General features: G+C 38.2%; 1 protein-coding gene across 1 annotated transcript in view; it reads left to right on the top strand.

Annotated features, from left to right (window-relative positions):
* LOC102225627 (enhancer of polycomb homolog 1-like) overlaps nt 1-7,099 on the top strand; it is a 29,878-nt gene extending 22,779 nt beyond the window's left edge. The window contains exons 11-14 of the mRNA XM_023326397.1: nt 1,351-1,505; nt 1,665-1,806; nt 2,542-2,956; nt 5,528-7,099. Coding sequence (XP_023182165.1) covers nt 1,351-1,505; nt 1,665-1,806; nt 2,542-2,956; nt 5,528-5,600 — 785 coding nt within the window. The 3' untranslated portion in view covers nt 5,601-7,099. The remainder of the gene's footprint in view (nt 1-1,350; nt 1,506-1,664; nt 1,807-2,541; nt 2,957-5,527) is intronic.
* Nucleotides 7,100-16,617: the final 9,518 nt, after the last annotated feature.

The following is a 16,617-nucleotide window of genomic DNA, read 5'->3' on the forward strand; positions in this document are numbered from 1 at the left end:
TTTAGTGACTTTCCAGACAAAATAGGCATCAAGAAAAATCTGAATCAGCTTTTTAAAGATCTGTAATCGGCCATAAAACTGCAATCAGTGCACTCCTAACCAAAAGGTCACATTAATTACTGAAGCTTTACTTTATCACCATTGAAAACAGCAGAACAGAATGATATATTAGGTGTTTTGTTTACATTATTTTTACACAGTAAAAATTATTATAGTTTAATATTCAAAATATGGAAGAATATCAATTGCGATGGAAGCTTCACATGTATCTTGAAGTACAAGTTATAAACATCAAACTTTTATTTAAAGTTTGAAACCACAACTAAAAACATGACGGCGTTTTGAGTGGAATTATTTAAAAAATATGTTTTTGCTATTGTTGAATGGGACAGGTATGCTTTTGTCTTGTTTAAATGTTTCAATGTAGATTTTTCTGTTGAACTTTGACCTGTTGAATTAGCTTTGAGTATAGAGTTTAATGTCTAAGTTGAGAGTTTTGTTTCAGAAATCTTGTTCTGAGTTTCATTGATTCCTGCCTGGGGCTTTCTCACCTATTTTGATTTAAATAATCGATACCAAAAATGAATACTCTGTTCCCGTTGCTCTTTGTTGTGCCTTCTGTTTTGCTTTTTTATGCAGTTAGAGAGAGAAAGCTGAGACCTTTTTCTGGAGTCGTATTGAATTCAGCTTTTCCAGTTTGAAAGTTTCTTGTTGAATAGTAAAACCAGCTGATTAATTTCCTCTCTGCTAAAGGAGACTGCTGGAAAATATTCAGGATTGTTTTTTTTATCTGCATAACAGATTCTTAAGCAGTCAAATCTCTTATTCCAGACAGATCCTCCAAAGCTTGGTTCCCTCTGCAGGAATCAGTACTTTTTCTTACCTCTGCATATTTAGAATTAAAGCTGGAGTTTTCTGGAAGATGCTAAACATTTCTCTCTGGTTCTGGATTTTTGTTTGCAAACACATTTCGACCCAGCTACCCTTCATAAATAAAGATGTTTTCACAGAGTTTGAATCAAATGCATTATAAAATCTACCAATCTTCAGCAGACAGTTTTAATTAAAGGAAGCACAAATTTCCATTTGCAGCATCACCTCAGATGCCTCTTCATTCCATTTTTAACCTGCAAAGTTTGAATATTTTTCAGCATTTATTCTCCAAGATGCAGATGAAAGTGACCACATCTTCTGAGATGGATTGTTGATCGCTCACTGATTTTTAAGTTGCTAAACCAGCTCTCTCTGAATCAGTGGCATTGATTTTAGAATCCGTTGTACCGACATGTTCCCGTAAAGCCATTGTCTTGCCATCATCTGGTTCTGATCTCCGCTTCTGTGTGTCTGCAGCGTTCACCGCTGAGCAGTACCAGAAGCACCAGGAGCAGCTGGCTCTGATGCAGAAGCAGCAGCTGGAGCAGAGCCAGCAGCAGAAGCAGCAGCAGCAGCAGCAGCAACAACCGGTCAACAATCCGACAACCACCACCACCACCACAAACACACAGGTCAGTAGGAAGCCTCCACCTGATCTCATCTCCTCTGAGCAGATAAAGTTGTACTGTGGGGTGGTGAGGGAATTGCCTGTTTGGTATCAGAGATTCTGAGTGCAGCTGTTTCAGTTCTTTCTGATCACACGTTTTCTCTCTGTGTGTCGCTGGTTTCAGACCCTTGTGTCGAAAACGCTGGACCAGGCCAGCGCCCAGTTTGCTGCCTCGGCCCTGATCACCACAGATCAGCTGCTCGGCTTCAAATCCAAAGAGGAGTTGGTGCTGGCAACTGGAGTCAACGGGGTTCTGACCGGTTCTGGTGGGTGTCAGGCTTTCTGCAGGATGCCATCTATCCATCCCTCATCCAACTGCAAAACCATTTGTTAATCCAACCACCCATCCAACTAAACCATTCATCCATCAAACGTGGGGGAAAAAATTCACCAAATCATTCATTCACCCACCAAACTGATCATCCATCCATTAGTTTATCCATCAAATCAGTAATTTATTCATCAAACCAACCGGACTATCAGTTTCTCCAGCCAAACAACTGTTCATTTGTCAATCCGCCCATGCATCCATTTATCATCTCTACACCTATTCCATTAAAGCCATCTTTTTCTAGATTTCAATATTTAAACTAATCTTCTTTTGCTGTTTATAATTAGTTTTATATTTTAAAAGTTGGCAAAAAGGATGGAGCGCTCTGGGAATATAATGTTGGATTTTTGACATGATATAAATGTGGATTTCAGTGGGTTACACCACAGATGTAAGATGATGTCTCCTAGCTCTACCCATCCTCCTTCACCTCCAGCACTGCTGGCAGCTCATCATTTAGTCGTTACATCAGCGTTTAGTGTCAACCAGACTGAATAATAAGCGAGATAAACACTGGATGTGTTGCAGCACTGCTGGAGGTGGATTGCATTAGATTATTTAGGTGTTTCTCTTCTTCTGCTAATGACTCAGTGAGGTAGTTTGCAGATAAACAGGAAGTGTGTGTTTCTCTTGTGGATCTTTAACCGTTTCTTCTGTTTTTCCTCACCAGGCGTTTATAAAAACTTGCACCTCAGCAGCGCCGCCTCCACTCTCCACACCACCAACCAGTCGACACACACTACCACGGTCGCTGCCCCGACCTTCCTGCAGCCCTCCATCAACGCCGCCGTCCCTGCGCCTGCCACCGTCGTCCCCGCCTCCATCAACGCCACCCCCAGCACCCACACGGCTGCCACCGCTGCGGCTCTGGGCCTGCTGGGATGCGGTGCCGCTGGGGCCACCCCCACAACCACTCAGGTCCTCATTGGGAACAACATCTGCCTGAGCGTGCAGTCGGCCGCCAGCCTGGCGGGACGCCACATCCCCCGGGGCAACGTGCCAGCCTCTGCCTTAAAGCTGTCCACCTCCACCAACCTGCAGATACCCAAAGTCTCCGGAGCGTCGTCCATGGACATGAGCTCCAGGTGAGGACACTTCTCAAGAGTAAGTTGGGTATTTTGGAGAAATCATATTTTATGAACAGATTAAATTCCTCTCATCAGTTCTAGTCAGAAGAAGCCACATAACCAGGCGAATAAACCTGCAAGAGTAGCTCTCATTGTTTATTATTATTATTATTATTATTAAACGTTTATTGAACCAGATAAAACCCACTGAGATCAAAACCTTTTTTTATAACAGACCAGGAAAGCCAGCACCACACAACAGTGGAAAAAACAAATGGATAAGAACTAAATAAACATCAAAAATACGCAAAGTACAGGAGTTATTATAAAACATTGGCATTGTTCGATTGAATCCCATTTTTGGTTTCTTAACGGGGCAGTATTATGTATTTTTCAGTGCAGGTTTATATATTGATCAAGTAACTGTTAACTTCAGTTGTTTAAAACTGCTTACTTAAAATAAATTTTACTTTATATTTTAACACCTTAAAATTGCACCTCTGTCTCTTTAAAAACTCCCGCTCTTTCTGAAACTCCGTCTTCAGGATGCCATCACAACGTAGCTCCACTGTTAACCCTCTAACAATTTCACCAGCATTTCACTGAGAAGTGGCTCCTATAATGAGCTCAGCAGATGTGCAGTTCCATCAGGTGTTTGCTAATTGCTGCTGGCTAGTCTGAAGGAACTGAGCTCCAAGGAGGAGTGTTAGGCCCACCCAGGCGTTTTACACAGCTGAATGGTTGCCGTGGAGATTTAAAGGATTTCTCAAAAATGCATGAAAGAATCAAAGCAGCATCCAGGAAGGTTTATGATTAGGAATAACACAATATGATGTAAAGCTCAAAAAAGTCAATTTTACATAACACTGTCCCTTTAAGATGGAGCTGAAAGCTTTTAGTGAAACAAGTTGTGACACTTTGAGCTCCTATTGGAAGGCTCTCCAAGAGCAGAGGAACTGAAACCTTTCTTTCCCATTCCCACATGTGGAACAAGGAGACAAAGAATGTTGTTTGATCGTAAACAGGAACGGCTGCATTTTGCTGAAGAAAGTTAATTTATAAGTAGGAACCGAGCCAAGAAGAGCCTTGTAAACCGGTCATCCAGAGTTTAATGATGTTCAGAGAAGAGACGCCATCTTTTAATCAACTTTAATTATACCATTAGGTAGATTTGGTTACAGTGAGGTGAGGCATCTTTTGTGCCAAACAGGAAATTTGACACAAACACAATAAATATAATTAAAATGTTAAATTCTTTAACATTAAAAACAATAAAATGCAAACACACTGACTTAAATATGGCATATTCATTAGGACAAGATTTAAAAAAAATAAAAACATTAAGAAAAATGTTAAAGCTATTCCAGATTAAATTTTAAGAACTTATAACACGAACAAAACGGGTTTTATAGAACCAAGTTTGACATTTTGGCAACCAGATATCTGCATCCAGGTGGGAGCAGGTAGAAAAATGATTAAATCAGTTTTTTGCAAGTTGAAAATCCAAAATATTATTCAGCTATTCTGAGTCAATATATTTATGGCTGTCATCCTTCTGGAAGGTGAAGCTGTCTGTTTCAACTTGTATAAATCTGTCCCTTAATAATTGCAAAATAAATCTGTATGCCAGTATACGTTAACAATATAAGTTGCAGTCAATAAATCATTCTTCTCACTGACTCAGAAGTGTGTAAGATGTTTCTAAACTTTTTTTTTTTTGTAAAATGTTTGAAATTAATTTATAGTGGGCTGTTTTTTCATCTCATTTCTGCCAATTGAAAAGCACTCTGATGTAGTAATGTAGTTTTTCAACACACATCCCACTTTCTTTGTATTTTTGCTGTGTTCACATATACTTGGAAATATGTCAAAATAATGAATTTTACTACTTGGTCACCCACAACAAATCCCAAACAGATCTGTTGAGCTTTGTACTGAGAAGATGAAATGATTGAACATTTAAAAAGTTAAAAATAAAAAAAGCTAAATTTTCATATCCAGTTTGAAAAGAAGTAGGAAGAAGCCAGATCTCATTAAATTAGAATGTCTCACATAAGAAATATTTGCACATCTAAATTTTACAAATTTTATGTCACAATTTCAACTCTTTGTCCACGCCATGCTTATTATCTACAAAAGATTCCTATACAGTTACATTCATTAACATTAGCAAAACAACCAAAAGCGTTCAGAAGGATAAGGGCCCCTGGTTTAGAGCCAGTTTTGGTGCCGAAAATGAAAATAAACATGTACATAAATAAATAAAAGTAAACACTGTAGTCATGCAACTTCCAAAACATTAATAGATAGGTCTACACATCAGCAGGTGTTAAAACGTCCCATGTGAAATGGCTCCATGTTGGCCCCAAAAATGTCAATTATTTGACAATTGTATATCTTAGTAAAATGTAACTATAGTAAAATACAATTTATATGAGCCTGAGTTTTCTATAAAGTAAAATGTTTATAAAACTCACATTTATTACAAAGAAATCCAAAATCTTTGGGCATCCCCAAAAACTTGTCGCCCTGGGCTACTGCCCATCCCAAGCCCGACCAGGGGGTAACGTCTCTGTTTTTCTCTCTCAGGGACAACCACGACGAGGACAAGCCGGCGCTGAACAGTATAGCAGACAACACAGTGGCCATGGAGGTGACGTAGTGTCGGCGTGTCGACGCAGCGCGGCGTTGGCATGACGACGGCGGCGGCTCCACTCTGTAGGTGCTGTGCATCGTAGCATCGGGGGGCGCTAAAGGGACGGCAGGACTGGAAGCGGGCGGAGCGGAGAATCATCTCTTTTTACACCCTTTTTCTTTTTTTGGTTTTGTTACCGTCAAGAAAATATTGACTCATGTAAAATATAAATGACATAAATTAGTATCTGTACAGCAACTACATATTTGTAATAACCCCCCTCCCTCTTCACATGTATATATATTACTTGAATACAGAACTGTCCATTTGTGATGTTTTGCACTTGGGAGTCAAACTTTAAAGGAAAAAAAAAAGAATAAGCCAAGTTGACTTGTGGCGAGTGTGAGAGGAGATGTACAGAGAAGAGTTTTATCACGTGCATGGTGCGGAGCCTGCTGGTTTTATCTATTTATTGTGCTGTGTTTACAATTTGTTTTGTTTTTGTTTGTTGCTTTCAGTTTTTTTTTTTTATTTGTACACTGTACCTTTGTTGGTTCCTGTGCTGTTGTGTATGTTTGATAGCTACGGACTCCTGGGTATTTTTGTATTTTGTGAACACAAAGCAGGTCCCCCCCACCACCACCACCACCCTCATATCATTTATGTTTTGCTTCGTTGTTTTCCCCCCTGGATCACATTAAAGTGAGCTGTGATACAGATCAGAGGAGGAGGAGCAACTCTTCCTCTTCCTATAATGTCCCAAACACAAGTAACAAAACAGGGATGAAGTCTCTTCCCAGAAGCTTCTGCTTCTAATTTAAGCACTATTGTTTTGTGACTTTTTGTTGTTTTATATAAATATCAATGCTGCTTTTGTATTTTTTTAAAGGAGTCGTCTGTCATTTTCATGCAAGTGGAGTCTCCTTTAATTGTTTTATCTGACTTTTTTTTTTTCTTTTTTTTTTTTTTTTACAAAACAAACAAAAAAAGCTATTTTTGTATTTTGTTTTTCTCCTTGTGGTTAAATTGATTGTAAAATTTTTTTAAGACTTCATTCTTTTGTTCATTTGTTACTTGTTCTTGCATAGGTGATAAGGGAGGTGAACGGGCAGTAATCGCTGTTTCATCATTCCAGTTTTTAATATCGGAAAGAGGAAAAAAAAACCCAGTGAGGGGTGTTTGTGAGAATTTCTTTTCTCACTTCCTATTTACTTTCTATTTTTTTCTTCTTTTTATTTCTTCTTGGTAAAACGAATCTCCAGATGGCTGCGAGGCCAAAAACCACAAGTATTTGGTGCCTTCCTTTTGGGGAAAATGTATGTTGTCTCTTCCGTGAAGAGTTAGAGGCACAAAGGCAGCATTACTTAGTAGTGCTTCTTGTCTTTGTCAGAACCTGAATGCCCAGTCCAATGGCAAAATATATCTTTGAGGTTTACTTGTCCCACCTGGAGGCTGAAAAGACTTAAAAAAATGTGACGGAACTCTCACTAAAATAAGAAAATAAAGCCCAGGGCATTAAATGTGAACTGCTTGGACTCATGTTTTATGTGCCTGGTTCTCTGCTTGTGTTGAGATTGTCGTTTTTCTGGTCAAATTTACTTCAGTTGGCCTCCTGTATTTTACACAAGATCTCCTGTAGTGGTCAGTGTTACAGCGGTTTTGAAGAAGCCTCTGACTGAAGATGGCTTGTTTTTGTGTTCTAGTTTAAAAATGATGCTCAGAGTTGTCCGATTGTCTCCAGGCGACTTAAGATCAAAAACAAAACATTAATATCAAAGAAAACCCATGTGAACACAAAACAAGGTTTGAGATTTTATTGATGTAGGAGGGGAATTTAATTTGGAATATCTCTGACAGATTAAAATATGAGTAGCATCGTCTGTGCTGCCTGGGTATTGAGATGTTGGCATGTAATGATCTTCAGTCAGAGGCGTCTTCAGATATGTTGCGAGACTGACTGCTACTGGAAATCCTTCCTGCCCACAGCAACTTTGAAGATACTTGGATGATTTGAGTTGCATTTGTTTTCCCTTTAAGATTTGATATGTTTGAAGTACCCCAAACTATAACAATATTGTTGAACAAAATGAAAAATTAAGAGCCTTATGACATTTACCTGAACACATTTCTGTATTTGTTACCTTTGCCTGCTTCAGTTTTGGTTCAAATCAAAACCTAACTTCCATACTCGTTCTAGGATTGTTTACGGATGCATAAAACGCATCAAGCTCCTTGCTGATGCCCAACACCATTGTTCTCTCAACAGTAATTGCTTCAACTTCTCTTTTTGTGTTTTCCGGAGCACTCCCAGGTTGTTTCAGTCTCATTATTCATGCTGCAGAAGAGCAATCAGTCGTCGGTGAGACAGCTGGCCCACCTAGCAGTCTGCAGGGTGGGCGTTAACCCGGGCTCCTCACCCTCGTTACGGAGCCATTTTTCACTGCAGATCCGACAGAATCTCGTTTTTCCTCATCAGCTCTTCTTGGTGGCAACAGAAGCTCTGAGGAGGAAATAAAACATTCCTAATTTAATTTCAGAGCTTGTAATTAATCACATTTTCTAAAACTATATCGGCAAAATAAATGTTTTTTAATCTTAAAACTTTTTACTGCTAAATTGAATAACGTATTTATTGTTTTTAGTCTTATTCAGGTCATTTAACCATCAAAATTGGTGCAAAGTGCTATTGTACTCATACAGCTTACAAACTATTGATCAGTCATTAAACCTTTTTGATTAAATACATAATGTGGACGTTAGCATTGAGACGGTATTTTAGGCTTCAGTAATATCCCAACTCCTTTTAGCATGACTTGAACACAACAATAGTCCTATTCAGTGTCCCTTAAGATCGTTTTTTGAAGCAAAAAATAAACCCAGGTGGACAAAGAAAGCAGCTTTCTTATAAACCGTCGTCGTTTGCGTTTGCCGCTTGTGTATCAGATTTATAGGCGTACCAGAAACGTGCAAATACAAAAGTTCCGACCAAAACAATAACATTGTTGATAAAGAAAAACTAACTTTTTTTACAGTTTTTTCATAGAACGATAACTTTTGTAAAGATTGTTCTTTAATTAAACAGACTAAGGCAAAAAAAATCCTTTTATCAGGATCTATTAACAATAAAGTCCTAAATAATTGGTTCTGCCATCCTTGCCTGCGACAACTGACATAAAGCATTTGTTATAACTACCAGTAAAATCTAAACCTTCCTTTTCTTTTGTTTTTGAGGAGTTCAGAGGTTGTTTTGCCGATGTGCTGAAATTAGCTTTTGCTTATTGATTTCCAGCAACAAAAGCCTGGTAAGCTACCATGAATAAGCTAACCAAGCTCTTTGTTTTGCTTGAATTAAAGAAAGGAAGCTAACAATGAAACACACACAGGCTGTGATGTTATCTGTGTTTAGTGCCAGTTGCTTCACCATAACTGCGCCACTGACGCAGCAGCAGAGTCAATAAAGCCTGAATAGCTTTCTGGATCAAACCACAGGGGTAGTTTATGCTAATACCCCTCAAGCAAAGTTCTGGTTCCTGTGTTTGCTCGGGTTTAGTGTTTCTCTGAGCCAGAAATGAGCTGCCACTTTGATTACACATTCAAAAAAAATATTCTGACATGAGAACAGAGGAAGTCCGTCTCCCCACTGACTGCTGCCACTCGCAGCAGAGCAAATGTAACTGTTGGGGAATGCTAATGAGGTGCACGCTTATTAGTTCTCCTCTATTATGCATCAGGAGGTGTTGGCTATGGAGGCTGTTTTTGTTCTTCACAGAGAGAGGATCTGAGGATGGGGGGTGGCAGATAACTGTGATTAAAGTATCATCAAATAACCTTTTACCAACAAAAAGACAAACTTTGTATTCAAAGTTTATCTTCATGCGGATGTTCACCCTTAAAGTCCCACTGTGCCTTGCAGTGAGGCAGAAACAGCACAAAGGGTGAGCTGGTCAAATTAAAACTGGTCATCAAAGAGAGTTTGGAGGGTTCTTGATATTTAGACAGCAGAAGAAGTCCCTAGAATAAATGATTCACTGTAACGCTCTAAAAATATCCCAGAATGAGTCAAAGTAAATGCAAATATATGATATTGGAAAGTATTTCAAGTATTAAAAGTAGAAGAAAAAAGGAAAATGACGTTAACGATCAGCTTACCTTGGCTTTTCTTTTTGATCTCTCAGCTGAGGAAGTTACTTTGTATAGTTTCTAGGAATCTCAGTTCAATCATGGAAAAAACTAAATATGTTGCAAAATGTAACTAATAATAATAATAATAAGTTCATCTACAGCAGCAATAACAGTATCAGTGTCTCACCATAAAGTATTTGGATGGAAATAGATTTATTCTTGCACTACTCCCTTTGTGTTTAACCAAAAATGGCAATTATGTTGAGGTGCAAACTTTAACTAGGCCACATGAACACATTAATTAATTCTCTTTGTGTGAAATTCTGCCATGTTCACAACTATGTGTGCCAAACTTTAACTGTCAAAAAGATTTGCACATTTGTACGACACTGTATTAGGGCCATTGTAGATAGAAAAAAAAAGTACATTTCTGCCAAAAAAAAATCAGAAATTTTGAGATTAATCACTGAAATATTCTAGAAAAAAACCTGGGAATTGCTGAAAATGTTCAAAAGTTGAACATTTTCAACTTTTGAAACTCAAAAATGTCAATGTTTTTCAAAGAAATTCTGAGATCAATCTGAAAATCTTAGGTATTTCTAGCAAATAAAAAAATCCGCAAATACTTGAGACTAAAACGCTAATAATTGCCCACTTTAATAAGTCAATCATCAAATATATCTTAATAATATACCGCAGAGGGTAATATGTACAGTTCTCCTTGTCTCTTTTCTTGGAGGTTCAGCCAATCAGCACCAAGGAAATTAAATAGTGCTCCTGGATTGGCTGTCACGTAGCATGACTCCTGTATATTTTATCTTCCAAAGCTGGATTTTCTTTAAAATATTTTAGATATGCTCTTTGAATCACAAATAGCTCGTTTTTTCATGAATAATTAGAAGTCTGGGATCCACAACATACATCAAAATCTTATTTATGATGGTTATAAAGACCTTTAACAGAAAACAAACATCAGCAGACATTCATTTCTGGTATAAAACAGTCAATGTTCATCATTTCTGACGAGGCAATTAGCGCCTCGGACAGCAGAAAGCCAGCCTCCGATCTTTGAAAATTCAGTCACGTCACATCCTCCCTCCCAGGGCTGTGACACGGTAAATGTATTCAGCTCCATCAGCTAAATAAACATGTGATGCTCCACCCATTATCCTCATTCTCATTTTATTATGGACGTCACGGTGCAGCTGACAGCATCTCTCAGTCTAAACCAGCACGGCAGAGTCAACATTGCATATCATTTCATTTCAATTTCCATCACATTATTTTTTATAATACTTTTCTGTTGAAATTAAAAAAAACAGTTAAAAATACTCATTATGTGGTGTGAAAAATCTGTAATACGTTCTTACAGCAGCCTGTAATTTAATCACACAGGTTGGAAACAGATTAAAGGTTGGGGGTGTTTTTGTTGTTGTTGCTTATTTTTGCACTGAAGTCTGAATATGATGTAAAATTATGTACTTTATGAATATTTTATAGTGAAAATATGGGTCAGAACTCTTGTGTTTTGTTATAGGAGATATAGAACCAGTCAGAAATGCGTCTCTAAAACAGAAGTAAAGTTCTCAGATTTGCTGTCGTGCAACTTTTAGACACGTTCTTCTTCCTACACACCTGAATCCAATGAATGACTGTTTAGCAGGCCTCTGCAGAGCTGAATGAATGCAGAGGAGGAAAAACATGAGGACAACATTCAAAATACAAGGTAGGCTTGAAAAAAAACCTCTGAAACTTTTCTTATATTGTAGCTTAAGCAAATGTCCAGTCCATTTAACTGGACCAGTTAAATGTTTGCTTGAAGACTTTTGTTAGGTTTAGACCATCTGATTTACATTTGATTAGGTTTTGCTTGTTTATTTTTGCACCAGTACTTTGTTGTGTAATATAATTTAATTGCTGGTGGTTTTTCCCCTTTACATTTTTCCGATCAATTTTCATGCACTGATAATTAAAGCTTCCTAGCATTTCTGCACACTCACTGCCAAAGAACTCAGAGAGATTGAATATTTTGATAACACTAGTTATAGTTTACTCATATTTTTCCTTATAGTATACATTTTTGTTATCCTACTACATTTACTTCTCAAACATTTCTTTCTGTTTCTACTCTTTTGTTAGCAAGGAGTTTTTGATTGGGTCTGACCTGATTCAATCAAATTATTTTGCAAAGTTTTATTGCCTCAATCTGCTCTCTTTTTGCTGGAAACTGTGCATATTGGTTAGCTATAGCATCAGAAGATTTGCTTACAAACTTCTTGCTTAACCGTTGCATGTCAATGTAATATGGTTAACATTTACTTAACATTTCTAATGATGGTTTGCTTCAAAACTGGTTACAAAATGTATTAAATTGGAAAGGACTGTCACATTAGTGCCTCATTTTCACTGAGGCACAGGTTGGTGATGCTTGGTTTGCTATTTTAGGGGATTTACAGGGAGATGTTTTCACTGCCAGTTGGACTCTTACTGGGTCAAACCCAAACATGGTGCCTTGCGGTTGTATGTCTCATGCTTGTTGCAAGCAGTAATGTTTTTCTGTCCCCAAATTAATGGACTGTGTGTGGACCCCCAGTCTGCGTGTAGACTAGACTGTGTGATGCTAGTAGATCCACCCTAACTGAACCGTATCATTGTCCTATGGACATACAACTGAAGGAGGCCCAGGAATGGTGTGTTACAGGTTGGTTGTATTAGCAGCTTTTACCATCAAAAACATACAAAATGGCGTACTGATCCCTACCGCATTCTTCATCAGAAACAAAGTATTAGTTTATTACTGTAATTTAGTGGTTTGTTGCCCCCTAGTGGTAAAAAATACAGACATACCTGTTCCAGGGGTAGTTCATGGTAGGCCAACTTATTAATGACTAAAGCCCAGGACTGACATTAATAAACAAAGTGGTTGTATTATTGTTCTGCTGTTCACAATTAAAGATACGTATCCAGGTTTTACCTGCTTGATCATTTCTGCTACTCTAACCAAGAATATCACAATAGACCCTTTTCACATGACGTCACACAACTTCCGTTTTGGCTCGAAGCTGTGTATCCTTAGTTCCGGTGTACATAGTAAGTAATGATAAAGTTGTCTATTTCATATATATATATATATATATATATATATATATATATATATATAGAGAGAGAGAGAGAGAGAGAGAGAGAGAGAGAGAGAGAGAGAGAGAGAGAGAGAGAGAGAGAGAGAGAGAGAGAGAGAGAGAGAGAGAGAGAGAGAGAGAGAGAGAGAGAGAGAGAGAGAGAGAGAGAGATGTATAAATCTGACAGCATATGTTGATCAGACAGATCACCGGAGCATCGAGTTTACACAGTCTCTAAAACATTTGCCTAAAATAAGATTTGAAGATATATCACGATTTGCAAACCAGTTCTCTCTGACAAAAAATCTAAATTAGACAAAGGCTACAAATTCTTCACCGAACAATACCTGTTTGACTATGAAGGTAGGTATTTTTGTTTTGCGTAACCGTTAGCTTAGCATTAGTGAATTTTGTTAGCTAGCTAACTACGTGACATAACTGTTCCTTAACCAGAACTTTTTACTGTTTTTGAACTCTAACGTTTTAGGCTCTAATCTTGATCAGATTATTAAATTATAGACTGGAGTTGCCACTCATCCCATAAAATAGGGATTTGTTTGTTATAAGCAGAGATGTCCGGTGCCGCCGCTGCTTTGTAATGCCTTTAATCGGACCACTTTTTCGGTAACGAATAATCTAACGAGTTCGTATTTCAAATCCAGTAATCAGATTAAAGTTATTTATCCAAATCATTGCACATTAATATTTTCTTGTGTATTTATTTTTATTCCTTCTTTGCGTCTTTGGGAGAGACTCTGTGACAGTTAGCAGTGACAGAAACATGAACAGTGCATGGAGATGCGCATTTTGTTGCTGGAAAAACAGAAATATCGTCAAGCCCAACTGTTATTTGTGGCTTTTGTCTTGTTTTCTCTAAACTTATAAAAAATAATGATTCAAGCTGCCCTTTATTTTCCATTAATACAGAAAATGAACCTCTAAACGTTACATCACTGACAGGCGGCGGTGTATATGTTTCCTAACTGTGGCTAAAGCTGCTGCTAGCTGGTTTACTCATGATCAGAGGCTGGTTCCTTTGAATACAGTTGGAGAATGGTAAATTGACAATGACTGATAACGGTTATCTAACACGTAAACACCGTTTTATAAAATACAGAAAGTGAACCTCTAAACGTTACAGCGCTGACAGAGAGTATATTTTTCCTAAATGTGGCTAAAGCTGCTGCTAGGTGGTTTACTCTCCGATCGGAGGCTGTTTATTTTATACACAGATAGAGAATGGTGAATTTACAATGATTAGTAACAGCTATCTAACACTTAAATGCTGTTATTATTAAACTTACCTTTTATTATATCCTTAAGATTATGAGAATGCGGGAAGTTTTCAGCTTGGTTCCCAAGGCAAAATCACACCGGAAGTAAAGATACCCAGTTTTGAGTTATGGCGGCCATTGTCTGACGTCACTGTGAAAAGGGTCTATTAGTACAGTTGACTCACTGAAAATTCACCTATGATGAATGTTACTGACATGCTATTGACTGGCGTTTTCAAAACAGCCAATCCAAGAGTGCCATTTATTTACTGTAGCACCGATTGGCTGTACGCCCAGTAGCAGAAATAAGGAAGACAGAGTATATTAGCTGCTGGTGTAGTGCTGAAACTGTTTCCACTGTGCATATTAATGCATATGAATATATATTTGGTGTTTGAACTATTAAAATAGTTCTAAGTGTTTTAAGAGGAGGTTTCCAATATTCCAGTGTCACTCTGGTCTCTAATCCCACTGTATTAACTCATTACAGTATTAATTATTTATTTGTTTCAAATCCTTAGAATATTTAACCCAGCCAAGATCTTTTTTGTTGCCCGTTTTTACATTTTTATTTGCTGCACTTGCTTTAACCATTTCTGCAACAGTTACACACACAAATCACATTTACTTGGTTTATCTTGTTTCATTCATGCTTGTGTTTTCAATCTGTTTTTAAACTGTTACTCTTGATTTTTCTTTAAAGCACAATGGATTGTTTTGTACATAAATTTATGCAATACAAATAAAACACATTTTCATTGGTCAGAAAGCTTCACATTAAAGGGAAAGTTGAGAACCGGAGCTGAAGAAGAAATCCTTTCCACCAAATTGAAAATGAATGCAGGAAACATTTCACTGGTTGAAGAAGAGCAGAGCTGAAAAGCAGCAATTTCAGATCAGAGCGGAAAGCCTCGCTTGCTGCTGTTTGTGCTATATTTGCTCGTGTGGCTTCGAGTGGATTCCCATGTGGGCTCCATTGTGGAGCTTTTCAGGAGTTGTCCGCCTGAAGTGGGTGAGTAATATGTTTTCATATATAGAAGATGGGCAAAAATATGAGCCCATGACCCAGTTGGGAACAAAAAAGGAAGCGCTGAATAGTAGTAGCACTTCATAGGACCCTCCTGACTATTCAGAAAACAATATAGAAATGCAATCGGCAGCATATTCAGCCTGAATTAAAGCGAGTGGATTATTATTGATCAGCGGCCGTACCTCCAATTAAAGCGTGCCGAAAGCAATATGCAGAAAATTCCAGCTCAGACGCACAAACGCAGAATTTTAATGATGTTCAGAAAACACAATCTTTTCTCTATCAGACTAGATGAAGAGGAAAGTGACCTTTCACTCATCTCTTCAGGGACGCAAGTGGGCGGAGCTTCTCCCTCACAGAAGATTGGGGGGGGACCTTGCTCAGGTTTTGTTGCTAGGCAGCGAGACCCTGCAATGACAGTGTGTCAACAATGAGATGAGAATGAGAAAGAGATTGCGGCTGGTCGCTTCAGATGAGGAAGAGGAGGGGGGGGGCGTGGCGGGATGGCCTTCGCTTTAGGGCAGATCTGTGTGTGAGTGTGTGCTCAAGGTGAGGCCTGTCAGGAAAACTATTCATGAATATGCTCTTTAAATTCGCCTCGGCATCACTTATAATTTTCTTCTCCTCCATAATGCGACCTTTATGTTGTATGTATGAGTCATTTCAAGTGTTGGGGTGTTGAAAAGCCAATCCAATCCACTTCATGTTTGGTTAATGAGAATGGGCGGGGCCTAATTTCCCCGGTCTTGACTAAGGAAACGTTATTTACATCTGAATTTTAAAAATTTGAAGTGATTTTTGATGAATTTCTGTTCATTTGTCTTCCAGCAAAGATTAAGTCCTTGAGATAAACCTGAGACCAATTCCTTCCTCTCCATTCTTCTGTCTCCATTGTTGCTTTCATCCAAGGCTCAGTCTGTACATCCATTTGTCCATTCTTCTCTGCTCATCCATCCATCCATCCATCCATCCATCCATCCATCCATCCATCCATCCATCCATCCATCCATCCATCCATCCATCCATCATTTGGTCGGTCCATCCCTCCATCCACTCGTCTTTCCAGAGTCAGTTTTTATGTAAACATTAATTTAAACAAACAGGTTATCTAGACTTTAATAAACATCTCTAAAACCACCTTGAACTGATTAAAATGAAATTTTAATTAGCAATAATATTTAGTCAACAATACTTAGTCATTTCAGTTTCTTTTTCTGGTCTTCTTGATGTGCTCTATGCAGGCATGTTGACCTCATTCTGACCTCCTGTCCTTTATGTGAATAATGGTGTACAACACTGGCTTTAAATCATGAAATGGAAATGAGAGGATTTTGATTTTGGTGCTTCTTCAACTATTGTCATTTGGGTCACATTTTAGTTCCCTTAGTACAGCAAGCTTTGTTTTGGGGTACCAAATGCTGCAAACTGCCACAGGATATTTATATTGACCTTAATTCATACGCACCAAATGGATGTTTAACCCACTTGACAAAATGTGA

This window comes from Xiphophorus maculatus, chromosome 21 (genome assembly GCF_002775205.1).
Source record: "Xiphophorus maculatus strain JP 163 A chromosome 21, X_maculatus-5.0-male, whole genome shotgun sequence".
Taxonomy (NCBI): Eukaryota; Metazoa; Chordata; class Actinopteri; order Cyprinodontiformes; family Poeciliidae; genus Xiphophorus; species Xiphophorus maculatus.